General features: G+C 38.6%; 2 protein-coding genes across 2 annotated transcripts; one reads left to right on the plus strand and one right to left on the minus strand.

The window, feature by feature from the left end:
- Positions 1-1,195: 1,195 nt before the first annotated feature.
- Positions 1,196-7,085, minus strand: LOC143421400 (uncharacterized). The gene is made up of 5 exons (XM_076890508.1): positions 7,024-7,085; positions 6,192-6,479; positions 5,612-5,701; positions 1,358-1,380; positions 1,196-1,273 (listed from the first exon to the last, which is right to left on the minus strand). The coding sequence occupies exons 1-5, from the start codon at positions 7,058-7,060 to the stop codon at positions 1,196-1,198; spliced, it is 516 nt and encodes a 171-aa protein (XP_076746623.1). The 5' UTR covers positions 7,061-7,085.
- A 585-nt stretch (positions 7,086-7,670) lies between these two features.
- imp4 (IMP U3 small nucleolar ribonucleoprotein 4) lies at positions 7,671-16,643 on the plus strand. The gene is made up of 9 exons (XM_004574213.2): positions 7,671-7,786; positions 9,376-9,484; positions 9,597-9,680; positions 9,775-9,884; positions 14,231-14,363; positions 14,847-15,001; positions 15,088-15,182; positions 15,265-15,338; positions 16,268-16,643. The coding sequence occupies exons 1-9, from the start codon at positions 7,784-7,786 to the stop codon at positions 16,378-16,380; spliced, it is 876 nt and encodes a 291-aa protein (XP_004574270.1). The 5' UTR covers positions 7,671-7,783; the 3' UTR covers positions 16,381-16,643.
- The last annotated feature ends 834 nt before the right edge of the window (positions 16,644-17,477 follow it).

Consider the following 17,477-nt stretch of genomic DNA (forward strand, 5'->3'; position numbering starts at 1 on the left):
GAGCTGTCGGCTTTCAGCCCCAACTGTGAGAAAGGCGATATCTAACTGATTCTGATCCGCAGGTTGCGCTGTGTGTTTAAGTCTTTGTGCAGAATCCGTGTTCCTGCTCTCATTTACTGTCTTAGCTGTTTGGTGGTTGTTGAAATTTGGGGGATTTCACCAGAGATTCTGGCATTTCGGGCAAAATAAATTTATATTAAAAAAGCGATTCAGGATTTTAATGAATCGATTTTACGTTATCCAAGCCAGAATCGTTTTTAATCGATAAATCGATTATAAAAACCCACCCCTATTATTATTAGAGTACAAGTTGACAAGCAATAAATATGTAATGTCTTTGATAGTATTGTCATATCCATTCCTCATTCGCTATATCCACTTTCAAAATCCAAGGTGATGGTGAAAAAGCTCAGCTCAGGTTTTTATAACATACTGCTTCACAAACCAATGAGTAACATGCATGCCGAAATCTTTTGTAAACAATCTATGAATGTTCTCCAAAGTTAAAGTGAAAATGTATGAGAAAACTTACAAAAATATTAAAGAAGAGGTCGCTGACACTCTTTGGTCATTCCGTCTCAAAACAGCATATTTTTAGAACATTTCTTGCTTAACTACCTCCATTTTCCATTTTAAAAAAACTTCATGGTCCAAGATTTGAGCATATATAATGACTGCAAACTTCTATCTTCATATATAAAATACTTTTTAAAATATATTACCATCAACATGAATCAGAATCTGTAATTTGGGAGAAAAATGAAGTTTTATTCAGCATGACTCGAAATGAATGGCTGAGTCTACAGACTAATCAGAAAAGTGCCAACAGTATATAAGTCCGAGGACCATTTCCCCACAGACCTCCAAAGAATGTCTTTTAACAACCACAGGTATCAACCCCTGGTGGCTTCAAAACAGTGCAAAGAAACTTTATGCTTCACATTAGCCAGCTTACAGTTGGACATTTTGTGAAAACCATATGTAGGGTCATTGGCTAACAATATACAGAACTGTGAAGCCACTCCTGCTGTGAATTGTTGCTCTATTTAAAAAAAATGATTTGAATTGAACATTTTCATTGGCAATTGTAATTTAACTGTTGTTTTTTCTCAGTAATTGATTAGAATTTCAGATTGAATAATTCAGTTATTCCATTACATGTAAAGACTCTGCCAACGCTCCTCGTGCCAGCATTTCACAGCAGAGATTCTGCATTTTCATACTCCTGCTCAGTCACAGCTCTGCCCACGTCGTCATAAAGTCCATCTGCTTTCTGAGGGAAGACCAGAAAAAGATGTAACACCTGTAACTCTTCATGCTGTTGAAATGTTTCAAGATATGGAAAGTTTAAGTTTACCTTAAAAAGGTGTTTTTTTGTTGCTATGAAAGAAAAGTCAGAGAGTTTAGTGAACCCACCATGGTTACATGCTACAACACGATGCAGTGACCATTGTTTATTATTCATGAAATATTAAAACAAGCGCTAAAATTCTTACATTGCAAAATGGTTCATCTCACGCAGCACAAATATCTTCCCTTACCATCATTTATTATCTGAAGGACTCATTAGAAGTGAAGAACATAAATGAATAAATGAAGGCCTGTCTCTACAGCTGATGGTGAAGAACCTGAATCCAGAATGTGCAAACAAAGATTTCATCTGACTAATTTCATCAAACATGATATTCTTAATTTCATTTTCAGCTGTCATGGTCTAGGTCGTTGACCCCAAGTTTTGAATTTGGGAGGTCTTGGGGTTTGTTCTCATTTCTTTTTCCATATCTTTGTATTATAATTCTGTTGTCCTGTTCTATAGGTTTTTTTTTTTTGGTTCATCCTAGGTTAAGATGAGATTTGGGTTGGATCTCCATAGTCTCCTTCTTTTCTTTTTTCCTGTGCCTCTGAGTTTCATTATCTCTATTTTTGGTTTCTTGTTTGGTTAACTTAGTTTCCCTTTATTTCCATTCTGTGTTCCTTATTAGGTTAGGCAATGTTTAGTTATCATCTTTTGTGTTTCCTTTCTTTCCTCCCTAGTCAGTCCTGTCTTTGTGTGTTTATTCTCCTGTTGCTCTGTCAAGTTTGTTATTTCCTGTTTTATTTTGATAGTCTTCTGTTTCATGTGTATTATTTTCAGTTTTGCTTCGCCTGTCTCATCACTCAGATTAGTGACAGCTGTGTTCCCGCCTGTGGCCCGTCTCCCTGGTTATCCTCATTGGCTGTGTCCCAATTCAGAGACCGCATGCATGGAGTATGCATTTTGAGACTCCAAATGTGCCGTCGATTTCCCCAAACATCAAGCGTCGTCCGGTGCACGCTTCGTGGTCCCATATATCCCACAATTCATAGAGCGGCGGTGGGTGTGGATAGTTTTGCCGCAAAACACGGCAGACGGCAGAAGCGGAGCGGCCGAAGAGTGAATATCATGTCACTTATTTATGTGCGAATGTTTAATAATGAAGAACATCAAAACATTACTGTTGGCCACATGTCGGCAAAGTTATGTGACATTAGCGATGTTTGTACTTTCAGCGTTAACTTGGTTTAGAGCCTTTACTTTAAAATATACACCGTTCAACAGTTGACCTTAATCCTACAGAGAATGTGATGATTTTATGGATAATTAAAGTCAGTCATATATCCACAAACACAACAAGCTGAAAGTCAGTGATGCTGCTCAGTTTGCAGTCCTGAATCACGGCACAAGCAGGATTCACTGCACTGTTAATGTTAGCTATGTTATATTGCTGCCTCTGTTCGGTGGTGTCGAGCCAAACGGACTTTAACGTGTGTTTGAACGAGCTGACGGTTCACTCGTTAAGCTGAAAGAAAGATGCTTTAATCACAGGAGTCACACATGTGTCCACTGCACCATCTGGGAACTCTTCTTGTTTCGTAATAACACAAACACTAAATCGTCCTTCTCTGGTGCTGTTTTGTAGTGTATACACCTGAGACTGTCACCTGTCTGTCTGTCCTGCACTCTCTCCCCTTTTCTTTCTCTCTGATTGTGGAATAAAAGTATGAACATGTATTTATAAGTTACACTTGTGTTTGAATCCTGCAGCTTATCACACATTTGATTTCCATGTGTGACAACTGCAAGTGTCCAGAGTGAGGACAGACTGAGGGACCCACTGCTGCACATCATCTGTGAGGCTTTGCACCCCTGATGAGCCACCAGGACAAACTCAGCAGTGTGTGAGGAAGAGGAGGAGGAAGAGCCAGCAGCAGGTGACAGATGGAGAGAATAGACAGACTGTTCCCTGTTTGTGAAGGACTGCTAGGAAAGTTTAAAATAACTAATTGTCAGTCCTGAATCAGTCTTATTAGGTAATGTTCAAATAATTTTATCATTCCAGTGTTTTCAGTGTGGGAGAAAGTACTCAGGGCCTTCAAGTTGAACACTATGAAAGGCAGCAACAAGTTTAATGTTCAGAAACCTAAAGTATGTATCAGCAGCAGAATGGAGCTAAAAATAAATGTTTGTTTCAGTTCTATGAAGCTTTGAGTATTTTGTAGCACTGCTGTGTTTGTTGCATCATATTGCTGTAATTGTTTATATGCTTTATATATTCTGAGGTATTCTATAAGGATGTTATGTGTTTGTATACTTTCTGCCCAGTTTGACCCATTTAGCAGAAGCCAGCCTGTTTAAGGCTCTGATATCTATTCTGTATGACCTAAAGCAGTTATGACATGGTCTGATTTTCTCACCCAATAAAGGGATATTTAATATATCAGCCTACTCTTCATTCTATCAGAAACAGTTATCACAGCTCGTACATTTTCTTTTTACACATATATGTAAGCATTGAGCCAAATGTAATAATGCCAACATATTAAACAAACAATATTTGTCTCTTATATATAATACATCTATATATACACTGTCAGAGATACTTGTCTTTGAGTGAAGATTTAAGGTGATAGGACATAAATAACTGCAACTTGAATCTTTGACACAGAGTTCAAGCTCACTGCTGTAATATATCCTGTAATATATATATATATCATAATAATCTGACAATAAATATAATATTGGCCATATTATATTTACATTACCACAGTGAGATGACTTTAGTCTCATGCACAACATTAGCTAATTGTTATTTACTAACTAATCTTGAAATGACTGTTTAGTAGAGAAATGAAGCCCAACAATCAGGTTTTACAGTCCTGTGGTCTCAGCCTCAGATACTCAACTGATCAAAGTGATGTCATGAAAAAAATTAATGACCAAAAAAACACTTTTTCTCCTTCATTTCTGTCAAACAATGCTGTATGAAACGTTTCTCGCGGTTAGTATCATGGTTGCGAGGCAACCTGAGCAGCACGACGAAGGCTAGACCGTACCATTTCACAAGCCTCTCACTTCCGCACTTCCCGTACTTATAGTACGCACCGTACGTAGTATGCATACTGCACGTATTCCAAGCGTGCGGTCTCTTAATTGGGACACAGCCCTTGTGTATATATTCCCTGTGTTCTCCTCCGTTCCACGTTGTGCTGGCTGTCTCCATTCTCCAGATTAATGTCTACTGTAATTCCAGCAATAAAGCTGTGTTTCTGAGTTTAGTTCCACCTGGGAGTGCTGCATTTTGGGTCCTACCTGCTTCAGACAGCATTTTAATGACATCAACCAAACATAAGAAGACCACCACCAGAAACAGATGTTTGTGCTGAACATTATCAGTGTAACTGCTGGTTCTTACATGGCGTTTCTCTACTTGAGCACTTTATATTAACACGCACTTTTTTTCTATAACTGAGTACTTTCATTAACATTCATACACTGGAAAGTAACTTGTGGTTTAGTGTCTTGCCCAAGGATGCTTTGGCATGCAGACTGTAACAGCCAGAGAACCACCAACCTTCCTTCTGACTTACATCCACCCCATCCATCCATTCGCTTCCGCTTATCCTTTTCAGGGTCGCGGGGGTGCTGGAGCCTATCCCAGCCCCGTTTAGGCATTTAAGACACATTTGCATCTTTTAAAAGCTCTCATCCCACATAATTTGCAGAGGTGCCAAAATTAAAGTGATTCTTAAAAATATGATGTATACATGAATGATAATATTGTAAAACTGTTCTTTTTGTTTTCTTTGTTTTTAATATATCAACAGCTCTAAGCTCCACTAAAAGTTAACATGTATAAATCTTTTAACTCTCAAAATCCAATAAATTGCTGTGTTGTTGTTGTGCTCCTGTCTTCCTTCCCTCTTCCCAACTGGTCAAGGCAGATGCCCGCCCCTCCCTGAGCCCGATTCTGCAGGAGGTTTCTTCCTGTTAAAGGCGACTTTTTTCCTTCCTGCAGTCGCCAAAGTGCTTGCTCATAGGGGGTCATGTGATTGTTGGGTTTTTCTCTGTATGTATTATTGTAGGGTCTATCTTACAATATAAAGCACATTGAAGCCACTGTTGTTGTGATTTGGTGCTGAATAAATAAAATTGAATTATAATCTGAAAGGAATGAGAACAGGATGGATGGATAGATAGATGTTTTCTAAGTTTTATACTTCATGTAGTTGTGTCACACAGCACAATTTTTCTAACTTTAGCTTCAGTGCAATAACTGTGTGTCTGTTGTGGTGAGGTATAAAAATATCTTACTTTTCAGGTACATGCGGGTAAGTGTGGTCACTATGGGCAGCAGAGGGAGCAGAATCCAGCGAATTAAGCTCCAGATATATGAAGCAGTAGCTGCAGGGGGTTTCAGAAAAAGCATGTGGTTTGTATACATGTTGTGAAGCCCATGAGCACTATAATGACATTTACTTGCTTATCCACATTTTTGGCACTAGAACAGGGAAACTACTGACTTGTCAGTGTTTTAATATCTGTTTGCACATCCAGCTGACACACTGCAACACAAACACTATGTTACTAACTCCACTTTGGTCTCCACCATCTCCAGAGATTAATATATGGCTAGTTATGTTTACCACCTGGCCTATTATTAATTTATGCTAATCTAACCAAACAAAATTTGTGGTGTGCAAAATTAGGAACTAATCCCAGAAATCCTAGTTAACACAAAGTGCTGAGCAACAGTCCCAAATCTTAACTGGGCTTACAATCATAGAAAACTATGACTCCCATAAATACTCATATTAGAACATCACCTTTTGTAATTTTTTAAATTATGAAAGCTTAACATGCACATAACATTGAAATATCATCTTATGCTTACAGTTGTGGATGTAGCCTTCAGCCAGCTTGATGATGGTGCCATTCCTGCTCAGCAAACCACACCAGTACACTCCTTGTTTGTGGTTTGGCTCCAACACTTCCACAGTGAAGGAGCTCACATCCTGGGTCACCTTCAGTTTCCCTCCATCCACCAAGCGTTCACTGTGACTGAAGGTGAGGCCGGTGCAGCACTCGGCAGAGTTCTGCTGACACCAAACCCTCAGAAGGCTCTTGTACTTCACTTCATAAGGACATGTCAGCTTCTGCCAAAACAATGCCTCACAGGTACCTGCACAGTGACATTGTTTAGGTGTGGAAATAATTTTTAAATTTTTTCTGGGGCTCCACTAAAGTTTTCCTCTTGATGTTGGTTGTTTTTCACTCAGTTTCATTCCAGTACTTGTAGATATTCATTTGAATAGGAATGGGTTTTTTTTTTTTGTTTTGTTAAGCCATACTGTTTCATACTGACCTGTTAATACTCATGTACTAAGATATATTAGTAATAGCCAGTACTAAGTAATACAATAACAATACTCTAAAAGCCCACATAAACAGATTACAAGATAAAGTACAAGTTGATAGTTTATGTTTATTCTTTCTCACAGTTTTAAATAATAATAATATCACTAAATGTAATTATGCAAAAGAAATTGTGTACCTCTAAATGATAGAAGATAATTTTCCTTCATCATATACCGAATGGCACTGATGCATAGTTTAATCTACTTCCGTTAGTGGCTCAGACAGGCACTATAATAATCTACAAAAACAAATATTTAAGCTCTAAGATATGATTTCAAGTTCTCTGTAATGATGATGTGTACGCTTACCTGTTGCCAAAAGAAATACTGAAATCAGAATATGCATGATCCAAACACCGAATCTGATTATACTCAAGTCTAATTTATTAAACAGGAAGAGGTGCTTTTAATGGCAACTGACAGGAAATATTTGGCCACAGAGATGTTGCCTGCCTTTCATGGTGAGGGGATGATTTACTTGATACTTGAAATGTGCAATTCACTTGTATTTTTATTTTTATTCCTATTTATTCTATTTATCCCCTTCGTATATTTTATTTATATATATGTGTGTGTGTGTGTGTGTATATATATATATATATATATATATATATATATATATATATATATATATATATATATATATATATATATATATATAAATATTATATTCTGTAACTCTGTAACTTCTGTCGGTGCTGTGCTTTTGGAAACCGAATTTCCCAGAGGAACCCACCCGAGGGATTAATAAAGTTTTATCTTATCTTATCTTTAATCCTCAAGAGAAAAACTTCGTTCTAACTACAACCTGGTGGATTTATGTGTCTGTTTATTCACAAGTTTGTCGGTAAAAAAAAGAAAAAAAAAGAAAGAAAGACAAAAAAGAGAAAGAAGAAAAATAATTATTTGGCTTTTAATTTGAAAAATGAGTCAGTACAGTACAGTACAAGTCAGTATCGACGTTTGCCATTGGTCCTTCTTTCAGCCAATGGCGCAAACTTTTGTAGGCTCGTCTCTCTCTCCGTGTCCACGTGAGTAGCGTGGGTTAGCTACTAGCAATAAACACATCATGGTAAGTTAAAAAATTGTAAGGTTTGTGCGAGCGTTAATTTGTGTTTTAGTTTGATACCAAAAGGAGATTGTAGAGGTCGAAGCTGACACAGAAGCCAGGCTCAAGGCGGATGTACCGAGCGCATTTCCCCATCCGAGTGTTAGCACGCATTCACATAGAGCCATAGAGCACAGCAGTAAAGTTCTGTAACTGGTAATGTTGAAATACTAGAGTACTGTTTAAACGCTTTATTTCGTTCCAACTGCGTTTTCTGTATCGTCACAGGCTGGTGTATAACTGGGAAAAAATAAACCCACGAAGCCTATGTAATGAGTGAAAAAAAAAATTGCTCGTTGGTCAAGAAGCGTGAGTTTTCTAATCAAAACAAAGATAGCAGCTCTCAGAAATATGACATTTTGTGCTCACTTTAGGAGTGTCAGAAAGAAATAATTGAGAATTACGTGTAACCTTTAGTGAATTCTCACAAATGTGTCATTAAAATGTGACTGATGAAGATACAATCTTGATTGCCAGACACAGAACAGTGAAGGGAGAACCCCTGTAGGTTATTAAATGTGAATTAACGGGACACTGTATGTGCTTTTTTTTTTTTTTGTAACTGAACTTTTATGTCTGTGTACCTTGAAAATAGAACATAGATAAAGTGGGGTTTATGTTCAAATGCCAGGGTTTTTGAGAATTGTTTAATCATTTATGTCACAGAGTTTAATGAAATAAATCCACAGACTCTTCTGTTCTTCTCAGTTTAAGGAGTCTGTTCATCAGTGTCATTTGAAGTCATTTGTATAAATAAATTACTGGGTAAGTCTACGGAGAAAGGGACTGGATTGAATGTTAAAATTAGAACAGTAACAATCACAATGCACTTTTAGTCGTTGTAAAATCAGCATCTGTTTTTGTTTTGTTTTTTAATTCCAAAAAGAGTGTCTTGGGTTTAACTCCCAACTCCAGGGGGTTATATGAAGTTGCTGCTATTATTGCGCTACTTTTCATTCCTTTTAATCCAGGTTAATGAGCTGAGTGAATTGTTAGTGGCTTCCTCATTTTAAAATTTCTCCAAGTTAGAGTAACTGCTTTTAGATCCTTAATTATATGGGGTGGCTGTGGCTCAGGAAGTAGAGCAGGTCTTCTACAAATCAGAAGGTTGCCGGTTTGATCCCTGGCTCCAGTCCAGACAACGTATCCTTGGGCAAGATGCTGAAGCTCGAGTTATGAAACACTTTAAGTGCTCAAGTTAACTAGTGTTATATAAGAACCAGTCCAAAGTGACCTTAATTCAATTTAAATTATCTTTTTTTTACTTAAGTAAAATTTTTACTGTAGGAAGATTTAAGCATAGACCTGTTCAGATATGTTCAGTCTTTCTACTTATGTGTCTGCCATTATGTATTAAGTTTTTACGATTATAAGTTATTTCTAATTTCGTCTTGTTTTCTCACTAACTTTCGACAAAGTCCCTTACCCATTTTTCCTAAGTTGTGTGAGATGTGTAGACATGTTCAGATATTGTGGCAAATGTCATTTTGCAAGGTAATGTCATTATGTTAAGAGGCCTGTCTTTGGAGTAATTTGGTGTAATGTTTGCGTAGCTGCGTCGAGAGGTGAGACTGAGGCGGGAGTACCTGTACAGGAAGGCACAGGAGGACAGGCTCCGAACAATAGAGGAGAAAAAGCAGAAGCTGAAGGGTGCCCTCGACGGTAGGTTGGCGTGATCATTAAGATCCTTTTTCCAACTACATTTTGCTTGACCAGAGTTGGCACCAAAATGCTCTGACCACACAGAAGTAAAACATCTTTTACTTCTCTGCAGAAAATCATCTCCTTCCCACTGAGATACGCAAAGAAGCTCTTGAGCTACAGAAACTAGTGGAGTATGACGACGAAGGGGCAGAAGGCAAGTGTCGTGAATTCTTACTATCAGCAGCATTTTGTCAGTTTTCCTCACATTTTGTTCACTCATAAATTTTGGTGTTTTCTTGTGCGCGCAGGTGTCAGCTCTCATGTGGATGATGAGTATAAATGGGCTGGAGTAGAAGATCCTAAAGTCATGGTCACTACATCCAGAGACCCAAGCTCCAGGCTCAAAATGTTTGCCAAGGTTAGATCACTTTCTGAGCACAAGCACGTAGAGGCATCTAAAACCTCAATGACAGAATTAACACAAAACATTTACTACAGCACATATTTAATGGCATGTGCAGTTATTTCAACCCTGGTTCTTCATAGTTTTCAGAGATGTTTCTGTATATTACAGATGAAAAATGGAAACGCATGAAAAATTGAAAGAGATGTTTTATAATTTCCAAATATAGAACAACGTCTACAGGGCTCGCAAAATCGCTAGCCCGACGTCCCGGGGCTAGCGATCTTGCCAGTCGGGCTACCAAAATCTATCTCTGCCCTGCCCGTCGGGCTATCATAGAAAGGAAAAATATATGTCAATGCCTTTGCATTCTTTCGGAAATGTAGCTGGGTAATTATGTCATTGGCATCGGTGAGCCACTGTCAATATGTGACATATTGAAATCGCGTTTGAATTTGCGCTTGTTTTTTGCTTTCACTTTGCAATCGCGCGAACTGTGTATAGAGAGCGACAGCACTGATCTGTGAGTGATGATAATTTGTGCACCAATTCCTCTGACATCGTCTTATCAATCGTTAGCTTACTATGCAAACATGACAAGTGAACTCTCCCGCAGCAAGCTCAAACATGTGAGAGGTTGATCGCGCAGAGAATCGCTGAGCGTTATGTGAGTGCCTGTGTAAAAGCAGCAGGATATATATTTTAGTTCTGCTGAGCCAAATAAGACAGGTCAGGGTGAAGAAGTGACAGCCAAAGAAAAGCTTACTGCAAAACGGAGAAGTTATGACAAATCAGACTATAAGGCAAAAATAAAGTGCAGCTTTATGGTTTCATGGACAAAGAATTTCTGTGGCTGCAATATGACGAGCTAAATAACCAGGGGTGCACATAAGTGGTCCGCAGGTGCGCATTCGCTGTCAAAATAAAAAACGCGCACAAGATAAGAAGTTGCAACGCGTGTTTGCGTACATAAGATTTTCTGGAGGAGGACAGACATTTGTTTAGAACTCTTAAAGATGTCGAAGAAGCAAGCTCCTTTAAGCAATTACTTTGGTGTTCCTCCACCTCCAAACAAATGTCAGAAGGAGTCCGAACCACAAAAGAAGCACGTATTCTCGGAAAAGTAGTTGCAGGAGGTGAGCTGGCTTCAAACAAATGATGAACGCACAGAGATGTGGAGCAGAATGTGCCGTGAAAATCCCACTCTAGCGGACAAAAACAGTGCTTTTATATGGACGCAAACACGCGTTGCAACTTCTAATCTGGTGCGCGTCTTTTATTTTGACAGCGAATGCGCACATGCGGACCACATATGTGCACCCGTGTAAATAACATAATGTTCTGCCGGGTGTGTCGTTGGTTTTCCCTCGATTTCTGAGTCGACAAGTGCCTTTGTCACTGGGACCAGTTTTTCAGTGGAAATTTCAAATTCAGGATCTGACACAGACTGATTCATGTCCTACACAGTTCTTACAAGTTCATAGAAAGTTCTGTTCAATTAGAACCAAGTATTTAAGCTGATGTTTGTAATTTTTATACAATGTTGTAATTTGTGTTTCAACAATTTTTTGATTAATGTTTTGTTTCCGTTACAATATTATACTTTAATGTATAATTGTAATATTGTAACAGAACAAAACAGGAAACAAAACATCAATCAAAAAATTGCTCTCTTTTTTATTCGGGCTACTTAAATTTATTTTGGGCTACCAAAAACTGAAGCGTCCCTGCCCGAAGGGCTACCGGGGATTTGAAATTTTGCGAGCCCTGGTCTAAAACCAAGGGAGGTCCAGTATTAAAGAATTTAAATGGAGTTCTGTGAATGAAAAGATAAATAGCACAGATAGTGCTAACTTAGAAATATGGTGTTACATGGTGCTTTTGTTGACATTTGCATTAAAATGTAAAAAATACTGATATGCAGGCTTATTGACAGGCTTCAAAACTCTTTGAAGGATACAACTAATTTTTAATCCAACAATTCTCTAGCCCCTCCTTGAGCCTGGTCCTGCCACAGGTTTCTTCTTGTATAAAGGAAGTTTTTCCTTCCCACTTTCGCCAAGTTTTTGCTCATAAGGGATTATTTGATTGTTTTGGATTTCTCTGTATTATTGTAGGAGCTATATTTACCTTACAGTAATATATATAAAAATTGATTGAAATTAAATTGAATATCTGCCCCCTTCTGAAATGATTGTCTGTGTAGGGAGCAGCTACACTCAAAAAGAGAAAAAAGGATGAAGGGTGCTTCTGTCTGTCGGCTTGATTTGAACGTGTGTGTGTGTTTCCATTAGTCTGTTGTTTGTTTGAGTGAAAAGGAGAGACAAGTGAGCCATTTAACATGTGAAAACGCGTAGTAAAGCTAGGCCTTAACCTCCTAGGACCTGGCGTCCACATATGTGGACATCACATTTTGGGTTAGACCACAATACAAAATTTTGCTCTTTCAAATTAGCCATACAGTGGCACAGTTGTTGTTTCTCATTTTGTTTTTGTACTCAAGAAAAATGCTGCTGTGTTCAGACACCAAATAAAGAGTTTTGCACATCATTACTTAATTGTGACTCACAATAGCAAAGAGAAAAAATGCATGCCATGAAAGAGTTCGGGTCTTAGGAGGTTAAGGAAAAAAGGTGGATTGTTCAGATTAATAGGTTCTTGTTGACCACAGTATCATATGCAGATATTGTAGAAATAGCAAAAACATATTGTAATAAAAAGTAATAGATGGCATGAAACAGCAAGTGTGATATATTAATAAAATTGAAATGACAGCTGCCTCCTGTAAGTGGCTACATGGTGCTAGTTGGACTCATAAGCCCCGTTCCCATTAGCACCTACTCGGATCGACTCGCCACGACTCGACTCGGATTGACTGGTTTTCCATTACATTCGGATAGTACCTGTTATGCATGGCTGTCGTCATAGCAAAGCATCCAAGCGTCCCACAAAGTAATTACTATGTGACACGGACGCTACAGCAAAGGTGTACACCGAGGCAAGAACATACCCACTGCTCGGTCTGTGACTTTTCGCCAGTCTCAGGGGACCACAGTGTTGTTTTTTGTAGTTATTTCCCTTGTTACTGGGATTCCAAAGTGGCGGTTCTGATGTTCGTGAATGAGATACTGTCATGACTCATCAAGTGACACTACTGACCAGCCAATCGGTGGCATGCAGCCTGACGACATCACATTTTAGTACCTGCTCAGATCGTTTGGAACCCAGGGCAAGCAGATACTAAAAAAGTACCTGCTGCCAGGTACTGTGACCTAAATGGAAAACCTTGAAAACTGTGGCGAGCCATGCTAAGTAGATACTAATGGAAAAGGGGCTTTAGTTCTGACAGATTTGGGTAGTTTGTCAGACCCCATAGTGATTTGTATTATGTGCTTTAGGCCATGTCCGCACTAATACGTTTTCGTTTGAAAACGCATCTTTTTCTCTCCATTTTGGCCGTCCGTCCACAGATGGCATTTTTGGTCAAGGAAAACTGAGCTTTTTGAAAATGCTCTCCAAAGCGACACACTTTAGTCATATGATGACCAATTAAACTAAAATAGTGGTGGCCTATCTTAATTATACAGCAGTTGTTTTGTTTGCTCTCAATTTTGACAGCCCTATTAAAGATTAATATCAGTTTGTACATGCTTCAGATAGCTTTTCTTCAAATTCTTTAATTCTCACTCGCTTTTGCAACTTTGTACTCTCGTGTTACTCACAGCAACAACTCCACCTCATTGTCAGTCCATTTAAAAAAACTTGGTGCTTTTCCTCGACATTTTGCCACAATGTTTCAAAGGGCTGGAAAGTAAATAAATGGCAGACAGAAATGACACAGGTCGAATCATCTTACTTTACACACATGCGCAGTACTGGAATGTAAGCATTTTAGGTTGTTTCAGTGTGGATAAACAACTCTGTGAAAACCATAGTGTGGATGCGGAGCGTTTTTAGACGAAAACACAGTTTTCAAATTCATCCGGTGTAGATGTAGCCTTAGTGAGTTTGTGATCTGTGCAGATGTGTGACTTTTTACACTTTGTCACTGCTCCCTGACATGCACACACCTCTTCTGCGCTGCTTTTCCTAATTTGGCCACATATTGCATGCCTTGCTGTAGTTCTGAGTTTTTCTTGAGGCTTGTGGTCGGTGGTAAACTCTTCTGTCTTCTGAAGTTTTTGCTCTCTTTTAGCTGCACAAATACAGACAGTGATGCTGTATAAGGCGCTGCCCCAGCTATTGATAACAACCTGGGGTTCGGGTTTTATATATTTAAAAAAAAAAAAGCAGTGTAGACCATGACCATTAAAAATTGAGTTGACAATAATACACGAATCCCATCTTGTATGTGATTCCAGGAGGTAAAGTTGATGTTCCCTGGGGCCCAGCGAATGAACAGAGGAAATCATGAGATCCCTGCATTGGTACAAGCCTGCAAAGCTAACAGTGTTACCGACCTCGTCATCGTGCATGAGACAAGAGGACAGCCAGGTATACTTGCTTTATTCACTTATTCATTTTGCTGCAAAGTCCACCCTCATTAACCCCACACTCAGTCATTTTGCTCTACAGGCAGGCTCAAATATGACAGAAACATTCAGTTCAGAAGAGCTTTAATGGTTACTCCCACTCAGCTTTCATGGGGTATAAAGGACTATGTAGTTTTGTGTTCTGTATGCACAACATCCACCAACAGTGCTAAAACTGGTTGGTGGTTTCAGACCACATTGTACAGCTTGTTCATACATCCATTGCACATGTGCATTGCTGTTTTTTTTTTTTTCTTCATTCTAGCTGCCCTATAGTCTTCACGTTAGGTCAACACTAGAGAAACAAACACAGTTTCTTTACCAATATGAAAACTCTGCACTTTTAAAATTTATAATGGAGTGTTTTGGGTTTTTGTTTAACTCTCAGTATTGACCATAATATTTGTTATTTTGCTTAGTTTTGTTTGTTCTTATATATTTACAGATGGCCTGGTGGTGTGCCATTTGCCATTTGGCCCAACAGCTTATTTCACTCTTTACAACGTGGTAATGAGGCACGATGTTCCCGACATAGGCACCATGTCTGAGGCCTACCCCCACCTCATTTTTCACAACTTCACCTCACGGCTCGGCAAGAGGGTGAGTGAGTGCTGGACAGCACATGCCTTGGATATTCTTTCTCACCGCTTGTTTGTGTGTACAACTAATTAATTCTACTCACGCAGGTATCCAATATCCTCAAGTATCTTTTTCCAGTGCCAAAGGAGGACAGCAGGCGTGTGATCACATTCGCCAACCAAGAAGACTTCATCTCTTTCAGGTGAGCATCAAAAGTGAAAATTCATATAAACAAAATGCTATTTGGGTTAAAGAGTAAGATATGATGCATTTATTTTTAACAGACATCACACCTATAAGAAAACAGACCACAAGAACATACAGCTGACGGAAGTAGGGCCCAGGTTTGAAATGAAATGTAAGTATGGAAAGTTACCACTCTTCAGAGACTGAATTAACCATTGTTGACGTGGTTATATCTTCTCTGGAAATTCTTTGTTTTTCCATCTGTCACTACTTGATCTATAGCAGAAATCTGATTTGTTTTATACATAGGAGAAAGACTTTTTTTCCTGTCTTTACCTTTCACAATAAAAACCCTAGACAATGCATGGCTGCTGTCCTTACAGTAGTAGAGGGATTTCTTGTGATCAATGAAAGGTTTACAAAATTACATCAAAGCAATTTACACCTGATTTAAGGATTAAAACAACATGGTGTGTTTTAGTCCAATTTAGTCTGGTGGAAATTGTTTCAAATTGTGATTAGTTTGACTATGATTTCTGAAAGCATTGCCGAGCATGTGCAGTCATATTCATGAGAATCATGCTGCATAATGCAGTGCAGCCTCCGGGCCCGAACATCACAGCCATCCATGGCAGACACAGAGTTGTTCTGATTGGTTAACCTCTGCCCATTTGTACTTTTGAGAAACTCTTTTTATACCCATTCATATTACTGAGCTGTTGCCAATTCATACGGTTACCACTTTCTTTCCACCTCCCAAGTTTTTGAGGTATGTTGGTGCCATTGCTGCTTTAGTATTTTTCATGAAATTTACATTCTACAGTTTTTATGTACATGTAGTCTAAACTTTTTTGGAAGTTTAAAAATGTATAGTAAAAATATGTAGCTTCAATTTTTAATATAAATCAGTGTATTGTGTGTTGTGTAATGTATTGGATACTAATGTGCAACACCAGGAAGAAAAAAGATATTTTGATCTGATTGGAAGTAAGAGCATCAGGGGAAACTCCAGTTGTAGAAAAAATGGATTACTATCCTCTGCTCTGTACAAATTTTCTTTGGGCTCGTTAAATATTAACACCACGTCCTCTTTCTATTTAGTGTATATGATCAAACTGGGAACCCTGGAGAACGAGGTCACCGCAGATGTGGAGTGGCGTCACCACGCATATACACACACAGCGAAGAAAAGAAGATTCCTTAGCATTGAATAGGAACTGAGTCATCATCTGGAATTATAAAATAATATGTGATTTTTGTTAAAGGAGCATAACGAGGGATGACAAGTCCAAGTGTAGTCAACAGCTATGGATGTCTACAGTGATGAATAGGACAGCTGAGCTCAAGTAGATTGAGCCCTGTTTTTTATGACAACCCTATTTGTAGGGTTATATATACAGTATAAAGCATTGCATTCTATATGGTTATTCTAACTTTTTTATGCTGTTTTATAATAAAGAGTTTACTTGATCTGCAATGAGTCTCTTTTTAAAAAAAAAAAAAAAATATATATATATATATATATATATACACCAATCTGCCTTCGGGTCTTTGCCTTCTGCTCCTGGCTGACATTTGTCCAACATATCTGCCGTCACTCTGTAAATGTCCAAACCATCTCAGCCTTGCTTCTCTAACTTGGTCTTCCAACCGCTCAGCCTGAGCTGCCCCTCTGATGTACTCCTTTCTAATCCTATCCACTCTGATCATTCCAGTGAAAACCTTCGCATCCTCGACTTCGCATCTGCCACCTCCAGCTGGACCTGCTGTGTCTTGCCTCTGCCTTTGCTCACTTCCTCTTTTTGATGTCTGAAGTCGTTCTGCAGACTGCTACCTTAACTACATTCTCCCCTGCCACTACAGTCTCCTGTCTCTTTCAGATTAAACCATAACATGTATTCCGCCTGTGTGTGCTTTTTTCCTCTCTTTTCTCACCCTTTGTCTCTCTCTCCTTAAAGTTATATTTCACCACAGAGATTTTCATCCTTTTTTCAGTACCAATTTGCCAAAATGACACATCCGCAAATATGTGTCAAGTGTCTGAACAGTGCACTAGTATGCATTTATACTTGTGTCAGTAACCCTAGTACAATCTTGTAACAGTTTTTTAAATTAATTAATTTACTCGTGATCAAAATATAATTAAAAAACAGATTAACATTTGTCATTTCCACCGGTTTTAACGCTGAACAATAATCACAGGTGTCTATACTCTTGCTGTAGTATACATGTGTGTCGTTACACAGCAGCTCCCACCGTTTGGATTGCAGCTTCTGTCCAATGAAAGAACGCGCCTACAGAAGTTGACCAA

The sequence above is a fragment of the Maylandia zebra genome, linkage group LG12 (genome assembly GCF_041146795.1).
Source record: "Maylandia zebra isolate NMK-2024a linkage group LG12, Mzebra_GT3a, whole genome shotgun sequence".
NCBI classification, from domain to species: Eukaryota; Metazoa; Chordata; class Actinopteri; order Cichliformes; family Cichlidae; genus Maylandia; species Maylandia zebra.